Source organism: Coturnix japonica, chromosome 8 (genome assembly GCF_001577835.2).
Source record: "Coturnix japonica isolate 7356 chromosome 8, Coturnix japonica 2.1, whole genome shotgun sequence".
Taxonomy (NCBI): Eukaryota; Metazoa; Chordata; class Aves; order Galliformes; family Phasianidae; genus Coturnix; species Coturnix japonica.
Window position 1 is genome coordinate 1,058,888 of NC_029523.1, and position 22,673 is coordinate 1,081,560.

Sequence of the window (22,673 nt, forward strand, 5' to 3'; positions counted from 1 at the left end):
GCCATTTTATAGGTTGACCCCAAAAGCAGAGTCACAAAAATAGCTGCATGTTACACATCTATTAAACTTATAAATATTAAAATCTGTTATGATCGTTAACATCAGGTTACCAGGTACTCAAAGTGGGAGCCCATTGTGGTAACGATGGAATTGCACATTCAGGGTTAAAAATTCAACAGACATCGTTCCTGGCTCCTTCACAGATTTCAGCTGCCAAAGAAGATTAGATTAGTTCTGCTCTGCCAACAGGAGTAATTATCACTATATGCAGTAAAAATAGCTGTAAGGATTCTCAGTGAATCAAGTACGGACCCACTGATGAAGTCTTAATTCAGCATCTACTAATGTCCTCTCCTGAGCCAGCAAGAGGGAAAAAGCAATATCTAAGTCAAGAACAGAGATTTAACTTCTGTATCACTCCCCTGTGCCATTTTCTCATGAAGCTCCAAAGACTTGGAGTCCTACTGAGAGCAATGCAAATGGGCTGTAAGGACTTTAAGAACAAGTCAATGGGATAGGATGTGTGGTGTTATTTTCAGTAAGACAATGAAAGCTAAAAGGCTATCTCCTAAGTTTCCGGGGTTGGAGCATCAGCACACAAGTGAGTATTACTCTGAGATAAACCATTAACTTGCAAATGACCATTAAAAAAAAAAATTAAAAAATGAACTAATAAACACAGGAAGAATCAGTTTTAGTTTGCAGCTCAAGAGACCAAATGTAGAACCTATCTCCATCATTCAGATGATCAATATTTTTAAACCTCTAAATCGGAGCAAACAAGCCAAATGTTAAATATCTCCTAACCTTCACACTCCAAAAGGATTGTCAGGAATTATTTTTAGTTGCGCCACAAAGCAGACACGCTAATAAGGACACAGGAGACAACACACTGGGTTCTGAAAAAGCCAGGATCATTACCAGCATTTATACAACTCTTTTTGAATAGTCACTTAAGGCAGGAATCCTTTTTGGGTAACAAAACATGCAAGACTGGTGCTACTATATAATGATCAAGAACTTTGCTTAGAACTGTGCTTTGAAGAGAAGAGCAGACATTCCTTAATTCTGAGAGGATGCTTTAATGTGCAGTCCTACAGACAGAACAGCTAGGGAGATGTGGGGAGGTAAGATGTGGGCATTCTTTGAAGGCCTATACAACACACAGCATGCTGTATGAACTATAAAACATATTAAATTCCTTTGAACCATTGCTAACACAGTACGAATATTAACAGCATGTTCTTTATTTGCTCAGTTAATGTATTAATTAAATATTCATGGAAAAGCTCTTCTTAAAATTCCTGACTATTATTCAATCATGTCTATTGCATTTTGGCTTGCATATGGAATACAGTTTATGTACATTTGTTCTTCACTATGCTTCAAATAAAGAAAAAAGAAATTGAAAGTTGAAGAAAGAGCTGAGGAAGCACTAAGTATGCCAACCTTTGTTAGTACTGACATGGAGGGTAGGAAAATAAAAAACTCTAGACACTCTGGACTCCTGACTCTTCCTTGTCTAAGCTGGCACCGTGGTACTGATTAACAAGGAAAGGCAAAGAAGCATGTAAAATCTGCGTTCCTTAAGTCCTCCTACAAGCCATGAAATTGGCAACTTCTAAGTAAACAGTCACCAAAACCTATCCAGCAAATAGCTGTCATGTCCCACAATGCATACATGAACAGCCATCACCATGCTGCCCCAGGAAACCTGCCCTCCACAGCCTGTTGCAAGATGCACAATAAAACAGAGCTTGGGGGTAGCACAGTTACTAAACAGAAAACAATTTTTAGACCACAGAATCCCAAATGCAGGAATTCCCCAAGTTACAAGTTTAATTAGCAAGAGGCAGGGCTGGGAGCTCAGGACAGTATCCCGTTGTAAATAAGTTTTTGGGGAGCCCTTTGTTCCATGCTGGCAAGACTTAACATGTCTATTCTGCAGTATCTCATCAAAAAGAACAGTAATTAGAACACCGTATTAAGTATGCAAAGTGCACACAGATTAGCTAAGAGGTTCCTCTGCTTAGTTACCTTTTCAAATGACTAGCCCTATCCCATCTTACCTCCTGAAGCTGCATTCCTGAAACAAAGCAGGAATACAAAGAGAACATGGAACACGCTCCTGAGAAGAGCAAGAATAGGGAAAAAAAAAAAAAAAAAACAGAAGCAAGGAAAGAAAAAGTGTGCAACAGGAAAAGGAACAGAAAAGGAAGAGAAACAGTGAAACAAATGTCAAAAAGAAAAAAAAAAATCAAAATAGGCTAATAAAAAGAACCAGCGAGAAAAAACATTTAGCTAATACAATATTTGTCTCATGTTTAAATCACGGGGAAACATTAAGCAAGTCTAACACAAGGGAACAATATGTTAACATGTTGGTGTTAAAATGCTTTGGGCAAAAAAATTTACCAAACTGCCATTTACAGTAAGACAGTGGTCACCATGAATCATACAACCATGACAAGGAAAAGGCTTCTGTAAAGAGTAGAAGTGTGAACAAAACTAGTTTTTCTTCTAGGATGCATTTTCATGGGTTTTAACAAAGTTTCTATTCATTCAAATTACAGCTTTATTGATGAAACATTAGCAGTTCCATGAAACTGCTCGTCTATACTTGGAAAAGCCTTGAAACCTATACCTACACAGAGTATCTAAACATACAGAGAAATTCAAGAAAACGTAAAAGCTACAGCCTACTTGACACATTAAATCTGCAAAACAAATGGAAAATTTCAAAGAAATTAGCACCAATTCTTTCACAACCAATGTTAAAAAGAAATTCATATCTATACTCAAACACATTTCATAGTTAGCCTGACACACTAAGATGCTGCTTACATTGTATTTTAATGTCATTAATTCATCTATTTTTACAAGTCTATAATGTTAGAAGGTGCAGAAGACTCATACAGAGCTTGCATTTAAGATACATAGTTCAATTCACCTTCTTTTTGGAAATACAGTCCCTTTCTCAATGCCTCGCCCCAACCCTCAAACAAGCCCCATTGAAATCATCATTCAAACTCAATCTATACTAGAGAAGTCATGCTTTAACACCCTGGACACTCCTACAAGGCCACACCTGGATCCCAGCCACCACATTCCTTTGTGAAGGCTCACAGTGCAGATGTTTTAAAATATAATTTTAAGACTAGCCTGTACTCACTCATTCTTCTTCAACTACAGTTTACAAACTTTCTATACAAAATACAGATTCAACATTATTTTTTTTTTAAGACTTTAGGAACAAAACATTCAATCCTGCATGGAAATTCAACATAATAAAATGCTTTTTAAAGGGTTAGTAAGCATCTGTTACAGTTAAATCTAATCCAAGTAACTCCTACACTCTTCTATTTCTTACCAGTAGATCATATTGCTCATGTACTAGGTCTGTGATTTCCAGCATAAAAGAGAAACCTTCTTTTCATTCATCAGTGTTGACAAACATGAATCCTGAAACATTTTAAATGCTTTCTTGAATTGCATGAGCAGTCTCTTCCAGGCTCTTACGCTAATGGAATAAACTCCTAGCAAGATCTGAAGATATAGTTAAGCTCTCTACAAATTACTCAATATGAACATGGCTGTCATCTATTTAAAAAACCCACTGCTCTATTCTCACTAGTGTGACATGTCAGGTTTGCAGCATATTAGGCTGCTCCCTGTAGTAAGGACAGGCTTTTCACAAACACACTTGGTGAGCACTTCATAGGGATTGCCAGCTCAGTAAGTAGAACAGCAAAGTCCAGAAGTCCTAACCAGAAGCCAGTGGGAATAGTCCGACCAACTCCAGCAGTAAGTGTGCAGAATTCTAAGTGAAAACTCAGTAGACACCGTGGATACTATATATATATATATATATATATATATATATATATATATATATCTTACATACAGATATATGTTTATTTATTTTTAACACATTTTTACATTCTCTGCAGCTTTAATATATTGTCACTGCACCAAATGTCATCGTTTATTGCACTGATGGCCAAACAGTTGTGATCTCAGAAGCTGAGGAAGAAAACAAATCTCTCAACTTCAACAAACCTAAAATAACTTCACATGGAGATGCATTTTACTTATCAGGCTATGAATGTCTGATAGTTTTGCAACCTTTGCAATTAATCACTTAAGTAACATGTTGCTAGCAGGAAAAGCAAATCCAGAGTTGGTTTTACTGTTTCTAGATCCTTATCAATTTATCAGAGCAACAGGCACCAGATACATCATCTTTTCTGCTCAGTGGAGAAATGAGCCAGGTTAGAGTGCCGCGGAACACAACAACCTTCATTCATCAAACAGCCATCACATGCACCACCTCTATTTCAACACCCAAGAAAAGACAATGCAGATCATTGTGCCATAGCTGTATCTCAGGTGTATGTTTGGTGGCCCTGCTAGGCAGGGGGGTTGGAACTACATGATCATCCTTGAGGTCCCTTCCAACCCGGGTCATTCTGTGATTATGTGATTCTGTGTGACTCAGTCTTGAACCAAGACTGGGATCAAGACTGAGCTGCTCTTACAACTAAATCACATAGCAGCAGAAAGGAAAACTGCTTCACCCTTCGGGCTCTTCAGGTTTCATTTTCTCCCTCTCTCCAGTAGGCAAAAGATTCTGGGAAAAATACCAAAGAGCCACAACCTTCCAGCCCCTGTGCAGGTGTAATGAGGTAGGAGCAAGGATGTAGTCATCACTCCAGCACCACAGGTTACCTTTACTTGCCAACTTTCCTAGTCCCCCAGCACATGGAAGCACAGGGCCCTTCATCCCCTCTTTTTAGGGATGCCCCATCCCAGACCTCATACAACTGCAAGAGAACTTGCTGCTTGAGTCATCATACACCTGATGAGACTTAATCTATCACACCAGAAAAATGGGAAGCCTGAGGCAAACAACTCTCTTCAAGATAACTAGGAGCAAGTAAATCAATTTTAAAAGCAGAAGCACTCTACAATTTATTTTCTCTGTCAAGGAGATGTGCATACACAACTGTGTATGGACCACACATTTAACCAGCAGCACTGCCTCCAAGACTGGGTTCTCAAGCACGGAGTATCACCCCCAGGATGATCACGATCTACGCTACATAAATAAACATAGATATATCAAGTAAAATATATCTTTATTTCGACCTAAAAATGGAAATGAAAGCATAACGCCATTTATTCAATAAATATATAAATGGCCTAAAGCTCTGATACTTCATTTTATACAGCACTGCAAGTTTTTCAGAGAACAAAATTTATTTGGGTGATTTCTGTGACTGACTTAATCGATCATGTCTTTTACTGTACTGCATTACCTCAGATGAGCTTTAAAAAACACTTGCAGCGCTAATGACAAAGCTTTTCAGAAACACTTAAAAGCCAATACATAGACCACAATCTCAAGTTTAAGAAGATGTAGCAGACCACACTGACTAACTCAGTAAGGTGAAGCAACTTGCTCTGAGTCTGCTACTCACCACTTGCACTAGATATCCCTCCAGAAGGAAAAGCAAAAATTATCCTCCCTCAGGCCTCTGCCATGACCTCCACCTACAACATCTCTTCCCCAGGCTGAAAAAATCCTTCCTTCTCTGTTGAGCTGTTTTCCACCAGAAAGCATCTGATACTTTTGAAAACCCCATTGTCCTCCATACCTTTCTCATTTTCTAACACCCTTTTTAAAACGAAAGGCCACAAGTAAGTGACCTTGGATTATGCAGAAGATTGCAATGGTATAATACACTGTGATGCATAAGATACAGAGCCAGATGAAACTAGAGTTTGATCCACAGCTGCAATTCCTATGATTTCAACATCAACAGGACACAAACGCTGACAGTTCTCAAGCTTCCAAAAATGTTCTGCAGTAGAAATTAATTAAAATGCAAGTCTAATGCTTCTTTAATTACAACTGTTTCTCACACAGCCATTCTCAAGTCCAGCCAGTGTTAGGCAAACTCTCCTCCACTTCTTCAGTAACAAGCAATCTTCTTAATTAAGGAATTCAAAGTGAAATAGTGACAAAGTAGTTATGATGAGAGAACCAATAATTTTAAATCAAATTCTACTACCAGCAACATTGTATTACAATATTAGCTGAAAATATGCTGCCTATTTATGAAGGCTCAGTTTTACTTTCTTAAGGATGCTGATAAACAGAGAGGTAAACATGGCATGTTTCAGCCAACTACTGGCATAGGTCTTTGCTGTCTAAAACACTGCATTTGATTAACCTAGCTGCCTGCCAAAATGGAACACATCACTGAAGCAACCTGAACTTGTATGGGAAATGTGTCCAAGTCACATAAACACCTACTTCCACTAGTATGAATTAGCAGCTACGACAGCCTCAGCAGAGGGAAATGAGTGGAACGGTCATGGAAATTCAACTGTCACTTCTGCATGTGGCCCATTCGATGTCTCCACTGAATCATACCAATGTATTGCCTCTGCAGCCCTTGAAGTACACCCATGCATAGGCCAAAACTTGATTTCAAAAGATGCCACTTTGGCACCTCACAAATTTAAACATAACCATGAGCATGGATTCATTAGAAAATATATTTATGAATTTTTTTTAAATTAAAATCCCAGAGCACAAAACACGATTAGATCATCTAAATTAATCAAGTGGTGAATAAGTGCTAAGTTGCAGCAGACAGTCATCTAGCATAGTCTAGATTCCCATTCCCCAAGCCATTCACTGCCCTACCATCAGTGTCAGTGAGCAGCCTCACCAGGCCATACTGCATGCTGAGTCTTAAGGATAGTCATTCCATTTCTCCCTCCAATTCAATTCTTCCCCCCCCCCCCCCAAAAAAAAAAAAAAAGAAAAAATCACTGTAATATAGTCAGTTGTTTCCAATAGCTCATGATAATCAACACACAGGCAAGGCTGAACACAAAGCTCCACATCATAACTGAAGATCCAGTGCTCATCACATGAAATCCAGGAGACGAGCACACCTAGAAGCTGTCTTTTACAGGAAGCAGCATGGAGCTCCAGGGCCTCTCAAACTCACAGAACACATATAGATGAGTAATGGAAACTTTCTTCCCAAAACAGGACCCAAAAACCACAACTGTAGGAAGTTCCCAGGCGGTACACCTTCTGGTCCCTAAATTCAGTGAAGGGGCTGAACCCTTCCTACTGTATACACTGAATGAAGCCTATTAAAATCATAATGTGGCTAGAAAAAAAAAAGAACAAAGTTTTCTATTCCAGCAGCTATGTATGCTAAGAAGATGTAGAAACGAACTCATTTTTACAAAAGCATTCCTATCATCCTGAATTTAACGTGATCAATAAAAACTGAGTTTATAAAGCACACACATCAGAGCAAGATGCTGCCTACCTGCACAGAACTACACAAAAGCCAACAGTCACCCACATAACAGCTAAAAATAAATTCTGTAAGCAGTAATCTATCACTAGTTTTGGTACTGATGCATACAAAAAGGAAAACATAGTATCACAGCATAGAGCCAGTAAAAGCATTTGCCTGCCTGCAAGTTGTGGGCAAATATTTTCTTTAAAGTTATTATACAGTACACATTCAAAACCAAAACATGCAGCTGCTGTAACATACTTTCAGACCTCTGGACAGGCATCAGCTTTCTAAATACTTAACAGAACAAATGATTCTTCAGGATATTCTCCATTTATGTAGCACTGAATACAAGCATTGAAGCAAAGCTATAACAACATGTAGAAATCCTAGGATTGCCTCTTGTTCAGTGTTGTTTTGTTCTACAAACTAGTCTACTAAATACAGTGATACCTAAATAAAACACAATGTGACCCTAGACAAGAACCTAGCTCTAAAAGGCACGGTTTGGTGTGTTAACAAAGCAGGTAGAGATTAGAAAGCACAACAAAATCAATTTATGTGCAGTTGGTAACTAGGATTTTGTAACAATGACACATTTTCTTCTGCCTCCACATGGAAATGGTTCTCAGCACAGGGGACATGAGTTATTTTCAGACTAGTGGACACGATAACTGCACAAGGCTGAGTCTTCCCTCTTAAGTCAGATAAGCAGAATGACAGCATGGAGTCCTTGCAGCAGGAGACAAATCTGTTCTATTTGTTGAATGAAGAAAGAATAGCATGAAAAACTAGACAGAAAAATGACTTAGCAACATTATTTTAAATGGATCAGAAGTGAGATTATGTGAAACACAGGCACGACAATAAGGAGGCAAGGCAATTGAAATAGACACTTGAAACCAGCTCTGCAGCTGTATTCACTGTTTTCAATGGACATCCTAATTGTTGCTTTCAGAAACTAGCATTTCCCTACTTGTGACAATGACATACTACTTTTAAGTCTGCTTCCACAAAACAAAATATAGACCACAAGTCAGCATACAGTAAGGACCCAAACTATACATCCTCACTATTTAATTTCTACACAACTCATTCATTACTAAATGAAACCAAAGGAGCGGCTACTAGGGTTTTTTCTGCGGCAGAGACTGGAAACTCACAAGGCTGTGACTCAGTATTCCCCACTAGGAAAGGCTGTGCTGCACGCAACTTACCAAGCTGTCTGATCCTCACCAGGTGACTGACTCACAAGTCTGCCAAAACCCAGGTCCACTTCCACCACCAGCCTGTGGCCACCACAGTAGAGCAACAGCATCCTGCACAGAGCTTCCCCGCCTGCTCCCACAGCCTTCCCAGTGCAAGAGAAATGAGTTACCATAGCACATGCAGAAACTGTTGAATTTCATATGCTGCCAGAAATAAGCAATGCAAACTGTACTTGCTAGAAGTCCATTCTCTGCAATTTGCAGAAAGTTGCAACAGGAGGGCAACAGGAGGACTTGGACCATCCACATTTTACACTCTGCTTAGACATACAGATCTCATCTACCCATTCATTTCTAGCAGCAACACCAGTTAGGAAATGCAACTGCTTTACATAGAATTCAACTACAAATGCAAGTAAAAACAACAACTGGCTATTAGATGCAATATTTATCTGTCTAGGTATCCAATAAAGTGGTAAAATCAACAATGGATCATTTTGTTTCATTTTTGTACATCCCTAGATCTACCCAGCAGGAAACAGTTTCTAACCCCAAGGACCTCCTAACGCAAGAACATGGAAATCACTTCTCCTTTTGGTCAGACATGATTGCTTTGAAAATGTGAAATTTGATTATTAAAAATATCATATTTAATTCAAAGCCAGCTGGGAAAAACAAAATAATAACATATGTAATTCATTTATTTCCTCCTTATAATCTCAGATGACTTCTATTTCCAAAGAACAAAGAAGGTTTTAAATTGTCCTTATGCAGACAATCAGCATGATCACCAATACCAAGGGAATAGACATGCTCCAAACATTTCTAACGCTGACAAAAAAAAAAAAAAAAAAACTTGAATTTCATCTTTACCCATTTTCTTTTCAGTCCATCTGTAGTTACTCAAGTTCCTTACTTTTCCCTTGGGACACTAGCAAAATTTTTAACAATAATCTAAGGGAGAAAAGAAAATCTCTCAGGTACAGACTAAGACACAGCTTTACTTCATAAAGTGCCAAAACACCTTCTTCACAAAGTCACAGCCTACTTCCAACACACCTCTTGACAAGAGAAAAATATCCTACAGAAAATATGAGAAGACCCCACAGAAGCAGCACCAGGAATTCAGTGGACCTGGCCAAAGGGTAGGTGACAGGAGGGCCAGCACACCTCTCCAGATAAGGAAATAGGCACAGTCCCTGCCATCCCTTGCAGAGTGTGACATTTGAGACAAAGGACTTACATAAGTGAATGCAGATGCATGACAACAGCTGGAAATAAATATGACTACCAGCAAGTACTAAAAGGAAATTCTCATGTTAAAATTCACTTACTGCTATAAAAAGCGAATTAAGTTGAAGGAAGCATAAAGGAGTGGGTCAAACTTCACAATGGAAAACTAGAATGACAGAATGCGCTGATGTGACCATAAAGCTAAGGAAAGTCCACCTCCTTCGCAGTAGCATGGATCATTTCTAGAGGAACACATGAGCTGAAGTTACCGAAGATCTAATACTGAAGTCCACAACCACTTACCTAAATTAAGTTCTCATCACAAAACAAAACTCGAGCTGTCCTAGGGCTTCAAATGATATAAAACCATAAAATTAGCCAGCACGGCAAGCTGAATGTCACAATAATTATTCTTCAACTACATGTTGTCTCTTGCATCAGGAACTACATGAAAGTATTTGATTTTAGTCCCATCAGAACCTACGTTAACTCACCACACATGGTAGCACTCAACAGCTTCACCTTCACAAAGAGAGAATTAATGGAATAACGGGAGCAAATCAAGACAGATGATAATTTACAGGACAGTAATTAACCACTTGTGGCTTGATCATTCAGAGATGTCAGTTCCAGCACAACCACAGTCTTCAGTAGAGGCCTCACCAGGGACCACCACCTCCTCTGCCTGCAGCACCAGGGACTACACTAGGCTTATCACAACAGCATCCCTCCAAAGAAAGCAAGGGAGTAAAATTTCAGACCCAAAGAAACAAGCTATAGCCTGACTGAACTAAGATTTTGTAACTGATCTCCAATACGGTACTTGTTAACTTTCCACCTAACCTGATTTCTGTTTTCTGACTTAAGGTTTGCATTAGCTGTCATGGTAGTCCCTTATGGACACAACCCAGTTGAAATCCTTTAGCAGGTCAGAAATTTGTACAATCCTAGAAGCATTAAGTTTGGAAAGACCACTAAGATTATCCAGTTGAGCCATCAGCCCATGCTCATTACTGCTATAAACCAAGTTGCTCAGTGTGACACCTACCCTTTTTTTGAAAACCTCCAGGGATGGCAACTCCACCACCTCCCTGGGCAGCCAGTTACAATATCCATCCTCAGCCAAAGGATGGGTAATTTAAATCTCCAAACTATTTTCTACCATTTAATTTTCTCTCATCTCCAGCCTGTGAAGAAGAATTAAAATTGACACATCTATCAGCCTCTAAAAAAACATGTAAAGCTCTGTAATAAAGAGAATGAAATGATGGGGATGGGTGTTCAGCCTGAGGGAGCTGCAGCCTGAGTGTGCTGGCTACCACTGGGCTGGTAATTTCTGCCTTGCAAGCAACACAGAAAATCAATCTGAAAAAGCAAAGCAGTTAAAAATAACTACCATTCCCATCTGCAACTGCTCCCACAGGAGACAGCCCCAGAAAAAAAGATTGCTTAAACACTGCCGCAGTGGCACGCATCTCCAGAGTTTAGTGGGACATGCAAAAACAAAGCGAAAACAAGTTATCAAGATTTATGAAAATTAATCACTGTAAAGCAGTTAGAAACATCCCAACCTAAGATTTCTGATCAAGTGCAGCCTAGATCCTTGAAAACCCCACTTTAGCTTCTCCTACAAGTATGGCTCCCACCAGAGCCCCCTGTCCAGCACTTGCATCTACATGGGAAGCAGCATCTGCAGATCACTCATCCACATAGGAAACAGATTCCAGATCAGTGGAGAGATAAGGCCAACAGGACAGAGAAAACAGCCGAAAGGAAGAAAGAGTCAGGAAAGAAGTTAGAGGAAACAGATGCGCCAGAGGGAGAGAAAAATACAGGGTGGGTGGTAGCAAGACAAGTGAAGGTGAAAGTACCATAGTCCTGAACGTGGGTGGAGGGGGCAGAACAAGCTGCAGAACAGAGATGACTCAAAATGAAGGATGAGTAGACACAAGAAGAAAAAAATAAGATGAAACTACTCCCCCAAAATCCACTGCTGTCAGAGCAACAGCTCTCACTAATCACAGAGCTGTCTGGGTTCCCAGACAAAAAAAAAAAAAAAAAAAAAAAAATGAATGAAATCAAGCCACCTGAGTCAGTAGGAAAACGTGAGAAATAAAGTAAATTGAAGACAAGCAGCCACTGGCAGAGCTGACAGGAAAATGAAACTTCCTACAGGAATCACAACATTTCAAAGCCTATGCTATTTCAAAAACAGGATTGAAGGTAAAGTGTAATGAACTTAAGCATAAGTTCATTTTTTCAAGTTTTGAGGTCAAACTCTAACGACACTCAGCATGAAACTGGAAAAACTAAATACCACATTTCTTTTCCAAATAGTTTGAAGAACATCTCCCAAAAATTCCTGCAAAACTGGAAGGTTTAATTTTCTTTTAGAACTGCTCCATCACGAATTTGACAAACAATGTTAAATAAAAACCACTATTCCTCACTAAAATACTACATTAAAAAGATGCAATACTCAGGAGTCGCATTTCAAGAATGCCTAGTTTTGCAAAGCTGCCTGTGGCCCTGAGCTACAAAATCTGACACGTGTTTTTAGGTTTGGGGGACAATTCTCCAATCCTGTCCCCCTACAGCATAGAAATGGCAAATGAGTTGTAAAATGGAAAGATCAAGTCCCACATTCGTGAGTGCCTCCCTCCACCAAGAGATGTGTGGAGAGAGGCTCCACCCAAACACCACTGCTGCCCCAGAGGGGAACATTTCAGCCTTGGTACACTTCTAACCCCAGTTTCAGTTATTTAATTAGCAGTTATTTTCTTACATTCCTCCCACCAGCCACAGTAAACTTGCAATTTCTTCAAAAATAAGAAATAATTTTAAAACCCAACTCTAGCAGTTGTGCAGGAGACTGACAGTGACAGAGCAATCCTGGATTTATTTTTTAATTGGTACTATTAACACTAGACAACAATTAATGTTCCATTTACTACTGCTAAAGCCTTGTGCTCATTACATAACATGATTAACTATGGGCCTTACAGGCAACAAAAGCCTGATTTCTCACAGAAGAATATATAAATCATGCAAATTAACTGGGTTCCCATTCAACCATTGCTTCACACCAAGCTTCCCAAAACTGAAGAGAGACCCACACTAAGTGAGATGAGAGAAAAACCAGGTGGAAAAAGCAAAGTTCAGTAGATATATATATTTTTTCAAATACTTTAAAACAAACAACTCAAAGTTCAGAAAAGTACGTTACACAACCTGAAATACTGCCTCAGTCTGTTCAGAGGGTAAATCACTGAAAGAAACTGAAGCTTAACTGTTTTCTCACATAGCTCGGTGCAGTTTAGCAAAACTAATGCAGGACTTCAGCCTCAAAGCAGCACGTGGACATTTTCAAAATACGTGTTTAAATACGAACTAGATTTTTAAAGCTTGCCAGAAATTCCTTCCTAGCAACAAGACAGCAAACAGTCATGGGCCCAAAGGCAGCAGCATGGAAAGGCGCTTGAAATTCTCAGTCTTCAAGCTGCAGACAGAGCTACAGGCAATAGCAGTAAACATTCTCCACCATTCTCTATTTTCCACTTGTTCTCCAGAAACAATAGATTGAAAGCTGGAGCTAAATCCCACAGACATGAGTAGGATGATATGTGCTTACTTCTAGTTACAGTTCCCATGATAGGACTGCATCTTCACTGTGCCTCTATCCAAAGACAATCAAATCCTGCTAAGTATGTCAGTGCAGTGACAGTGTGGTCTTCCACCCACCTATAACCAACTCCACACTGGAAATCATATAGATTCACTCAACAATCCTCAGGAATTCAGAGGGGAAAATAAGGCCATCCTTAACCGATAAGGTGCCACTGCTATGTAAAGTAATGGAGGGAATTTGAAGTCCATCATTCCAGTATTTAAGTATAATTTATATATAGAATGCAAGCAAAATACAAGGAATTGAGGCTAGGAAGATGTTGTCATCATTATTGAATTTAGAGTTCTTACATGACAGTGAAGCTGCTTTAACAGTTGCTTTTCAAGGGCCAAGCTTCTGCTGTATTCGACTGTAAGGCTTCTCTTCACGTTGAAGTGATATGAACTTAACCCATGGTACAAAGTATCCTAAGACTACACAATACGTAGCCTTGTATAACTCAAATGAATAGACAAATTTAATAGCACCAAGGATTTGGCAATAAAAACCCTCCTGCCCTGATAAGCTTTGTTACTTCCAAAAAATGATTTAAATATGCTTCTGGTATTCCAGGGAACATGTTATAGTAGCAACAATTTTAAATACGTATTTTGTTAATTCCTACAATGCAATAATATCATGTTTCCTATACATCTGAAGCATTTTACCAGTGATTTTTAGATGGATAAAACTACCAAAAAATAGGTAGTGACACGCTAAACCAAATCCCTACTAATCAAATTAAAATGAAATTGATTTAATGTAAAGTTAATTTGCAGGTCCAAAATAATTATCCTGTAAAACAAGAGTCTAATATAATTCTCCCCAATTACATTTGTCTATACCTGCAGGTTTGCAAGCGTATTAAATACCATTTGAGCAGCTTCCATACGAAGTGCTATGATAGCGCTTTATTACACAATTTGTGACTGAAGTTTCATGTTCTGAATATACAAAGAATCAGATATCCTATAAATAGTCCTTCACTGCTTCATGTTACCAAGATATTCACCACTGTCATTTAATACAGGATGAAGCAAAGAGTCACTGACTGATACTCATCTGAAGTACATGTTCCCACTTGACAATAGATTGAATTGGAACCAATAGCTCTCACTGATCTTTGAGGGAACATCTTTCTCCTAAATATATGAAAACAAAATATCATGATAAAGATAGCAGTTTGGATGCCAGTTTATATGTTATACTCAGCAGCTATTTAACAGTGCCTCAAACTTGGCTTGTCAAAGTAAAGTGAGAGCAAAGAAGGCAGCTCAAGATGATGCTGGATTAAGCAGAGAGCAGAGAAAAAGCCAATTCACCAAATCATTCATCAACTTATACTTTTCTTGTGAAACCAGTTCTAAAATACTGAAATAATACTGTATAGGGTAGGAGAAAACATTGTTATGGAGTATTGTGGAATAATATAGAAGTTCTGTGATGCTGTCTTAGAGCATCCAGCAGCACCAAGTGTTCTCTTGCCCTATTTCATTATGCAGGTCTGGGTCCTGTAAGCCCTTCCCATCCCCAACCCACTGGTTCCCTCGAGCCCACCCAGGGCCCAGCAGCAGCCATGCCCACACTCAATCATGTCACACCCTGCCACATCCCCAGCAGTGCCACCACTGCCAGGCACAGACACACTGCCTTGCCTCTCACCTTGAGCCCCTTCCCTCCTGCCTCTCTGCCATTTCCTTCCTTCCTTACTCTTTATACTCAGATTTAATCGATTCTTTTCATCTTCACAGGAGATGGAGATAGGGTGAGGGTGAGAAATACACAATCTTCTATGTCACTCAGGCACAAACGGCACAAAGCCAGCCCCGCGTGCAGTGCCACAGCTTGGGAACAAGACCCTGGACATGGCAGACCCAGGGGAGCACCATTATCATTACAGAATAGCACGGCATGGCCAACACTGGTTTCCTGTATTTATCTCAGCAAAAATCTTAAATGCTTTTTCCAGCCCTCTCAAAATCCCAAAGCATCTCGCTTGCCGATACACTTATTGATCCATCTATCTCTCAGCTTCTCCTAACCTTTCTGTCCAGTTCGTACTTATAAGAAGTCACTGGAAACAACTGGAAGATGCATCTCCTTTCTCAGAATTCAGACATTCACTCTTTCCTTCCCACAAACAAACTTTTCAGCCATAGGTCTCCCACCTCTGTCAGAAGTGGATCAGGAAATAGCTTGGCTTCACCCACGTGACAAAGTAGCACACCACGCACAGTCACTGAGTTAAACTACCCACTGCAGACAAACACTATGGCCTCTGTGAGAAACCAACACTAACATTTTTCCTGTCAGTGCGTTATACAGCTTCCAGCACACTAACGCTTTGTACAAGAGGTGACATTTTAGGTAATTCTTGGCAAAAAGCAATGGCTGCATTAATAACTGTAGGATAAACAGAGCACATAAATAAACTTTGCAGTATAAATAAAGCACAACTACAACCTTCCCCCCTCAAATAAAAATAATCAACCTGAACCAAAAAACCTTAAGTCAGTTTTCAGTAGTTACTGTCTCCATCCTAAGGTAAGCAGAATTACTTGCACACAAAAACAGAGTAACTTGCTTTTTATCAGCTGCTTTTCTTAGCATAAAACAGGGGTCATGTTAAGGTTTTGCTTTGAAGAAATATTTGTTCAAAATTTATGAAGTCTAACACATAGAAAATAAATATGTATGTATACACAGCATATTCATGTATATATATCAATAAATACATTGGAGGAACCAAAAGTAATGCCTCCTATTGATATCCATGGAAACTACAACAGATACAAAGAGTACAACAATACTGACAGAGCAAATTCTCAGCTACAAAACACTATTTTTCAACACAGCCGTCATCATTAGCTGTGCATTTTCACCAGCGATGAACAAGAGCCTGCATGCTGTGCTTGTAACAATCTGCACCAGCAGAGGTGACTCACTGTCACTGTCACCACTGCTGAAATGCACCACCCACCACCTCACTGAGCTCACATCTACTGTTTGGTCTCCATAAACATTCAGCAAGCATTGATGAATGTCAGTGGGTGCCATTTTTCCACATACAGGAAAAAAAAATCTAACACATGGCAACAAAATGGAATGGAATATTGGTGGGCAGGTCCAACCTCTAGCACCATACCGCCACCAATGCCTCTGATATTGTGAGCCAACATAATTAAATAGGAGGAATTACTTTCATAGCAACTGTTATGTACCCTTTATAAATACAACAGTTTTCATTTAGACAAATCACTAAAATAAGGTTAAATATGTTAAAGCGGGCTGAAGTACAGCAAGTACACAATTCACAGCCCTCTTAACTAAGATGTGAAGCAGAGGCACGCCTGCTGGTACACCCACATCCTGTGGTTTCCTGGACACCCTCAGCAAGAACAGGGAGCTCCTGCAGGAAAACTTAGATACCACCCAAAAACATCATGGGGACAACGAAGATAATGAACTTCCTCAGACTGCACAGTCACACCAAATAAAAAAACTCACTAAAATTAGAGAACATTTGAACTTTAACATAAACTTCAGATTATTTTGTTTATTTTTATTAGAATAATAGGAAGTTGTTACTTTTAATATTTAATCTATGTCGACATCTCCTTTGGTGAACCTTCCACACCAGTATTGCATTAAGTGCAGCTTTCCTGTTTAGCAATCTCTTGTAAGTTAACTAAATGCCTTGCAAAAACTATTTCAAAACTAGCTTGCAAAGTATTAAAGATGAAAGATAAGCATTAAACAGATGACATCTTCTACAAATCCATTGTAATCCGCTGGTTTGGGTTTTATAGTTCTGATGATAAATTATTCAAGTTCTTTTATGATTAAGATTAAACTTTAGGATTAGTACTCTCTGTTACGGATCACATTTATTTTCATTATTTCTTCTCCCAACCCGCGTTAGCAAAGCAAACAGCTCTAAGGAATGGCTGCCAGAGAGATGCCAGTGTGGAAGCACACCACTCTATCCTTCAGCACCAGCACCACACTTTAGGGGGAAAGCTGCTCCACACCAGCATGCCTGCCACATCTTCACAATGCACTGAGCACAGTGCCTTCTTCCATCTCCCTTCTTCCTCCCAGTTGTTCACTCTTCTTCGCACAAGAAGGCATGTGCCTGCAACAAGACTCACACAGCACCAGAAAACAACAGAAAGTAAAGCACTGCCAACTATCAGGTCTGAATCAGACCCTCACACAGTTGGCTTTAAGGTCTCAGAGATATCTATGAGCTCTGTCTACATAATATCCTTTTCCGATTGCACACGCACAGGATGAAAATGACAAGTGATCTTGCTAGCCCTTGAGAGGTCAAACAGGGAAAGAGGTTTGGGCTGACACGAGAGTTCTAACTTGAGCTGACACCACTGTCCTTCTCAGTCACAGTAAAAACACCTGGACATGGAAGTCCCTGAGCCCAGCCGTTGCCATTCCCATACAAAGCCCATGTGTAGTTTTTCCACAAGTGACCCAGCACTCAGACAAAAGCAGGCAGCATTCAGCTCCCAGAGGTGGGAAACTGGTTTACAAAGCATAGCACTGCTGATCCCTGCTGCAGGTGAGTTTTATACTTCCACACCTGATGCTTGCTCTCCATGTGAGTGACCGAATCTGCCTTTATTATTCCAAGGACAGACTGCAGTAACCAGGCTCATTGTCATAAACACAGAAAAATGCTAGCAATAGCAGCCAACATCCAAATAGCTTCTAAATCCCATGTTTTGCAATCTAAAACCACTGAGACACTTCTGTTATGCAGGCATCATCTACAAGAAGGTGGAGGGGCCGAAACAACAGCTTCCAAATGCCTAACACAAACCGCCCACGACAACAGCTGTGACAGAAAATGAGTGGTCAGGGGTAAGACACAGGTGGCCCCACACTGGGCAGCTAACAGAACCAAATGCATGCATGGCCAATTGGCTGAGCACGTGCCAGTGCTGCAATACCAGGCACCAGCCTCAGTTTCTGTTCTTCCCCTGAGAGCAGCCTGGTGCTCCCCCAGCAGCTCAGCAGCACTCTGTCCCACTGCACAGAGCCTCTGCAACATGCAGCACTAAAGAGACATCACCAACTGCAATCCATCTGCGCTTCTGATGGAACTTGTAATGGGTTACCAAAGAGCTTCTGAGCAGAGCTGATGAGCTTTAGAGATATCTGATCTGCCACATTCAATGTGAAAAAAAATAAAGATGTAGCAGAAAGGAAAAGACTTGTTTCTGCTATCAGTGAGCCAGCAGCTACTCCCACCTCTGCCTGGGGCAGCATCATGCACCTTCCCGTTCTTTGACACTGGTGACTTCATAACCAGACACAACTGATAGAGGTCAAGAGCAGCACAAACAAAGGCAAAAAACCAAGCAACCTGCCTTCCATGAGGTCCCTTCACCTCCACCCTTCCCTTTCTCTGTTTTTATTGCTCAAAAAGCACTGTAAGAATACCCTGACTGTTCTCAGGTTGCGCAGCAGAAAACAACATCAAGTCACGGAGCAGAGGAACTGTAGTTCTTTTTTTGAGGATAACATACAAGGCCATAGGAGGTTCAAGCAACTCAGCTGAGCAGTACAGACACAGCAGCTTTCAAGCAGGCTGCACACCCATAGGCTGCATGCTAATGTCCAACCTGCTCAGGCAGCTCATGCCCCTAAGGACCCTAAACCACTGCCTCACAAGGACGGGGAGAGTCAGCTCACATTTCTGTGAGGTCCGAGATCTTACAATGCACCAAACACACTCGTATGCTGACACCAGCTATCTTGACAAAACTCACAACTCAGCAGACTCTAAGTCACACTTAAGAAGTTAGCAGCCTCTGAAACTTCAGCATAAGTTATTGCTTGGCATTCTTTACAGTCATAGCAGGCAGCCACAAGCAACCTGCAGAATTGTCATTTATTACATTGTTTATAACAATTCCTGAAATTTTCACTGAATGATTCTTCCCACAAGAAACCACCTCCTCTAACTTAAGAGGCTTTCCATCAAACCCCACAGAACTTCACTAAGACAGATAAGCCGTGATCTTGCAGAAAGCAATGGTACGAGAAGGTACCATTTTTAGCCACCGTAGGTTTGATCTAGCAGCCATTTCCACCCCCCCTCCCCCCATTTAAAGCAGCACAGGGCAGAAATACATCACTGTAATGGCAGTGTGCAGAACAGTGCAGTGCAGGTGCCCTGGGCATACAGCAGGGATGCAGACAGGAGGCTTCTCTTAACTGGGAAACAGTTCCAGTATACAGACATTGTACACTCAGAACTGGAGCTTAATACGTGCACTGTAAGTACTCCAAGATCTAAAATTGTAATTCAAGGTTAAAATAAATTACTAAATGCGGATCTTAGTGATTCTCAGACAGCCCTAAGCAAGGAAGATGGAACATTTTGATACTCAAAGGCAGACCAATATGGTTTTATTCACCATAAATAAAAATAAAGCTGATAATGGTTTTTGCAAGTAACATTAACATCTAACTGAAGCTGATTCAACCAGTTAGCTACCCAAATAATGCTGTGTAATGTCAGGAGGACACACTACCGGATCATTAAAACAAAACTACATCTATTTCTATCCTTTTCATCCATTCTAAGTAGGGCAGGAAACCACTTGCAACAGTTCATATGGAAATTATTTATAGCTTTTCAAGCTCAAGTGAAAATGGGTCAGTTGAGAAGCGATTCATCCACCTATAACAAAGATATAAAACAGGGCTTTGGTGCAGCTAAGCAAGACCTGGGTCTCTCCTGGAGCCTGAATGGTACAGACCCAGGAGAACCTCTCAAAATTCATTCCATTTGGAAGCACATCTCCCCGTGCTGTTAGAGCATTGCCTCTGCACGAACAACTGAAACAGGCACTGGAGCTCCCAAGCCCATTAGGACACCCATCATGCCCTCCCAATCCCACACAGCTACACTGCGGCACCCATCACATCCTTCCAATCCAACACACCACTACACCGGGGCAGTCATCTCACCACTCTAACCTAACACAACTACACCTGGAGACCAATCACACTCATCCAATCCAACACAGCTGCACCACGACAGTCATCACATCTTTCTCATTGAACATAACACCAGGACAGCCATCACAGCCTTCCAGTGCAACATAAGTACACTAAGACACTCATCACGCACTTCCATTCCAACACAGCCGCAACAGAACAGTCATCAAGCCCTTCCAATCCAACACATGAACAGCAGGACACCCTTCACACTCTTCTGATCCAACACAGCTACAGCAGGACAGTCATCTTGCCCTTCCTACACAGCACAGCAGCACGGGGGTTTCCACCCTAACCCACTGAATTACAGTTGGTACACTTCCTCTCCCTATGGTGCACACAGAGAACATGTTGGCAGTGAAACAGTTGACAGAAAAGGAAATTAAAAACTAATGAAGTAGTAGGCTGTGTGAGTAAACATGGACAACGAACCCTCCCCCCAGAAGTGTCTTTCACCGCAGCCTTACACCTGGGTCCTAACCGTGAATGGCAGCTCACATTCTGATACGTTTCACAACTCTATGAAAGGGTACAACGTGCCCCTGTCCCAGCGCGCTGGAACCCACGAGAGTCCCGAGGTTCAGCTGCCTTCCCAACACCCGCGGCATCCCCTGCGGGGTGGAGGAGTGAAGGGGGTGGCAGGAGAGCCGGGAGCCCCGTCACCGCTGCAGCCTCACCTCGGCTCGGAGCTGCCTTTGTGAGGCGACAACAAAACAGCATCCCTGACCAAAACCAGGATGAATTTCGAACTAAGTTATTATGTAACCAAAATATCAACTGGAAGAGGCGACCACGAGGCGTCGGACACCCGCGGCGCAGCGGGCTCCCAGTCGCTCTGCGGGGCAGCGGGGACAGACGAGAAGCAGCGCCGGCACGAATCCGGCCCCGGATCCTTGCGGCCGCCCCCCGCCCACCACGAGCGAGTGCCTTCAGCCTCCCGCACCAACACACCTGGACAGATCCCTACAAACGATACAACGAGGGGCAATTCACGCGACGAACCGCTCGTGGCGAGCACCGGCGCGCGCAGAAGAGCGAAGCTGCGCTCGCTCGTGGCCGCAGGGCTGCGGGAACTTCCCCTCGCTGCCGCACCGCCAGGAGACCCGCCGCGCTCAGCCCCGGCACCCTCGGTACGAGCGGGGCCCAGCAGCGGGCAGGCAGCGGCGGCGGCGCAGCCGGGCGGCGCCCGGAGCCTCGCACAAAGAGCGCGGGGGCACCGCGGCCGCGGACACGCGCGGGGGAAAGGAGCGCGGAACGGGGACGGCCCCGCGGCCTCACCTGGGACATCTGAGGGCGCAAGTTGATCTCCTTGAGGTTGATGGAGTGGCTGCGCAGGTTGTTGAGCAGCTGGCACAGCAGCACGCCGTCGCGCAGCGTCTGCGCCAGGTCGAAGACCTGGGCCGTGTCCCAGGTGACCCGATGGTTGGGCGGCAGCACCTTGCAGCTGATCAGCCACTGCCCGCATTGCTTCCACGGCTCCATCCTTGCCACGCTGCGGCCGCGGCGGCCCCCGCTGCGCCCTCCGCCGCCGCGGCCGGCCCGGCCCGCCTCGCACCGCTCCGCCCCGGCCCGCCCCGTCAGGCGGGGCCCCGCCGCCCCCTCGCGGGGGCTCAGGTGCGTCCGCACGCAGCTCGGTGCCGGGTCCGGATGTGCGCAGCCCCCGACAGTGCGCCTAGTAAAGCAGCCACGAGAGGCAGCGAGCGGCAGGTGCCGGTCAGCAGCTCCAGCAGCGCTGCTTTGCCAAGCTGTGCCACGCGCTGCCTTGCGCCCATCTCTATTTTGTATCTATCTTACATCACATTAAAAAGAAACAGCGCGACAGCTTGTGGCAAGCACACAGCTAACTCCAAGGGAAAATATTTCGAGAATTAAGTCACTACAATTGACTCGACCCGCCCACCCCCCCAAACACAAAGACAACAGGACACTACAATCACCAGTTTACATTCCTCCCCACATCTGCATTTCTAAAGCTGCTCTTTCGGCTTTTCTAGCTGTGCTGCAAGTCGCTGTCTCTTAAAACATACCTACTTGAGAAAGACTGAGAACCTTCATGTTCTCCTCTTATCCCTTGTAAGTGGAAAAAAAAAAAAAAAAAAAAAAAAAAAGCACCTTCGTATTGTTACTTATGTGTAATTTAGGAAGAAAAAAAAAAACCACACAGCCTGGGACTGAGAACATCTTCTAACAAAGAGCACAACCGGTGCT

General features: G+C 42.1%; 1 protein-coding gene across 4 annotated transcripts in view; it reads right to left on the bottom strand.

Moving 5' to 3' along the window:
• The window catches only part of VAV3 (vav guanine nucleotide exchange factor 3), a 149,567-nt gene extending 127,555 nt beyond the window's left edge, over positions 1-22,012 (bottom strand). For all 4 annotated transcript variants that reach the window (XM_015869510.2, XM_015869511.2, XM_015869512.2 and 1 more), the window contains exon 1: positions 21,744-22,012. In XM_015869510.2, the coding sequence (XP_015724996.1) occupies positions 21,744-21,947 (204 nt within the window). In that variant the 5' untranslated portion in view covers positions 21,948-22,012. The remainder of the gene's footprint in view (positions 1-21,743) is intronic.
• Between the last annotated feature and the right edge of the window lie 661 nt (positions 22,013-22,673).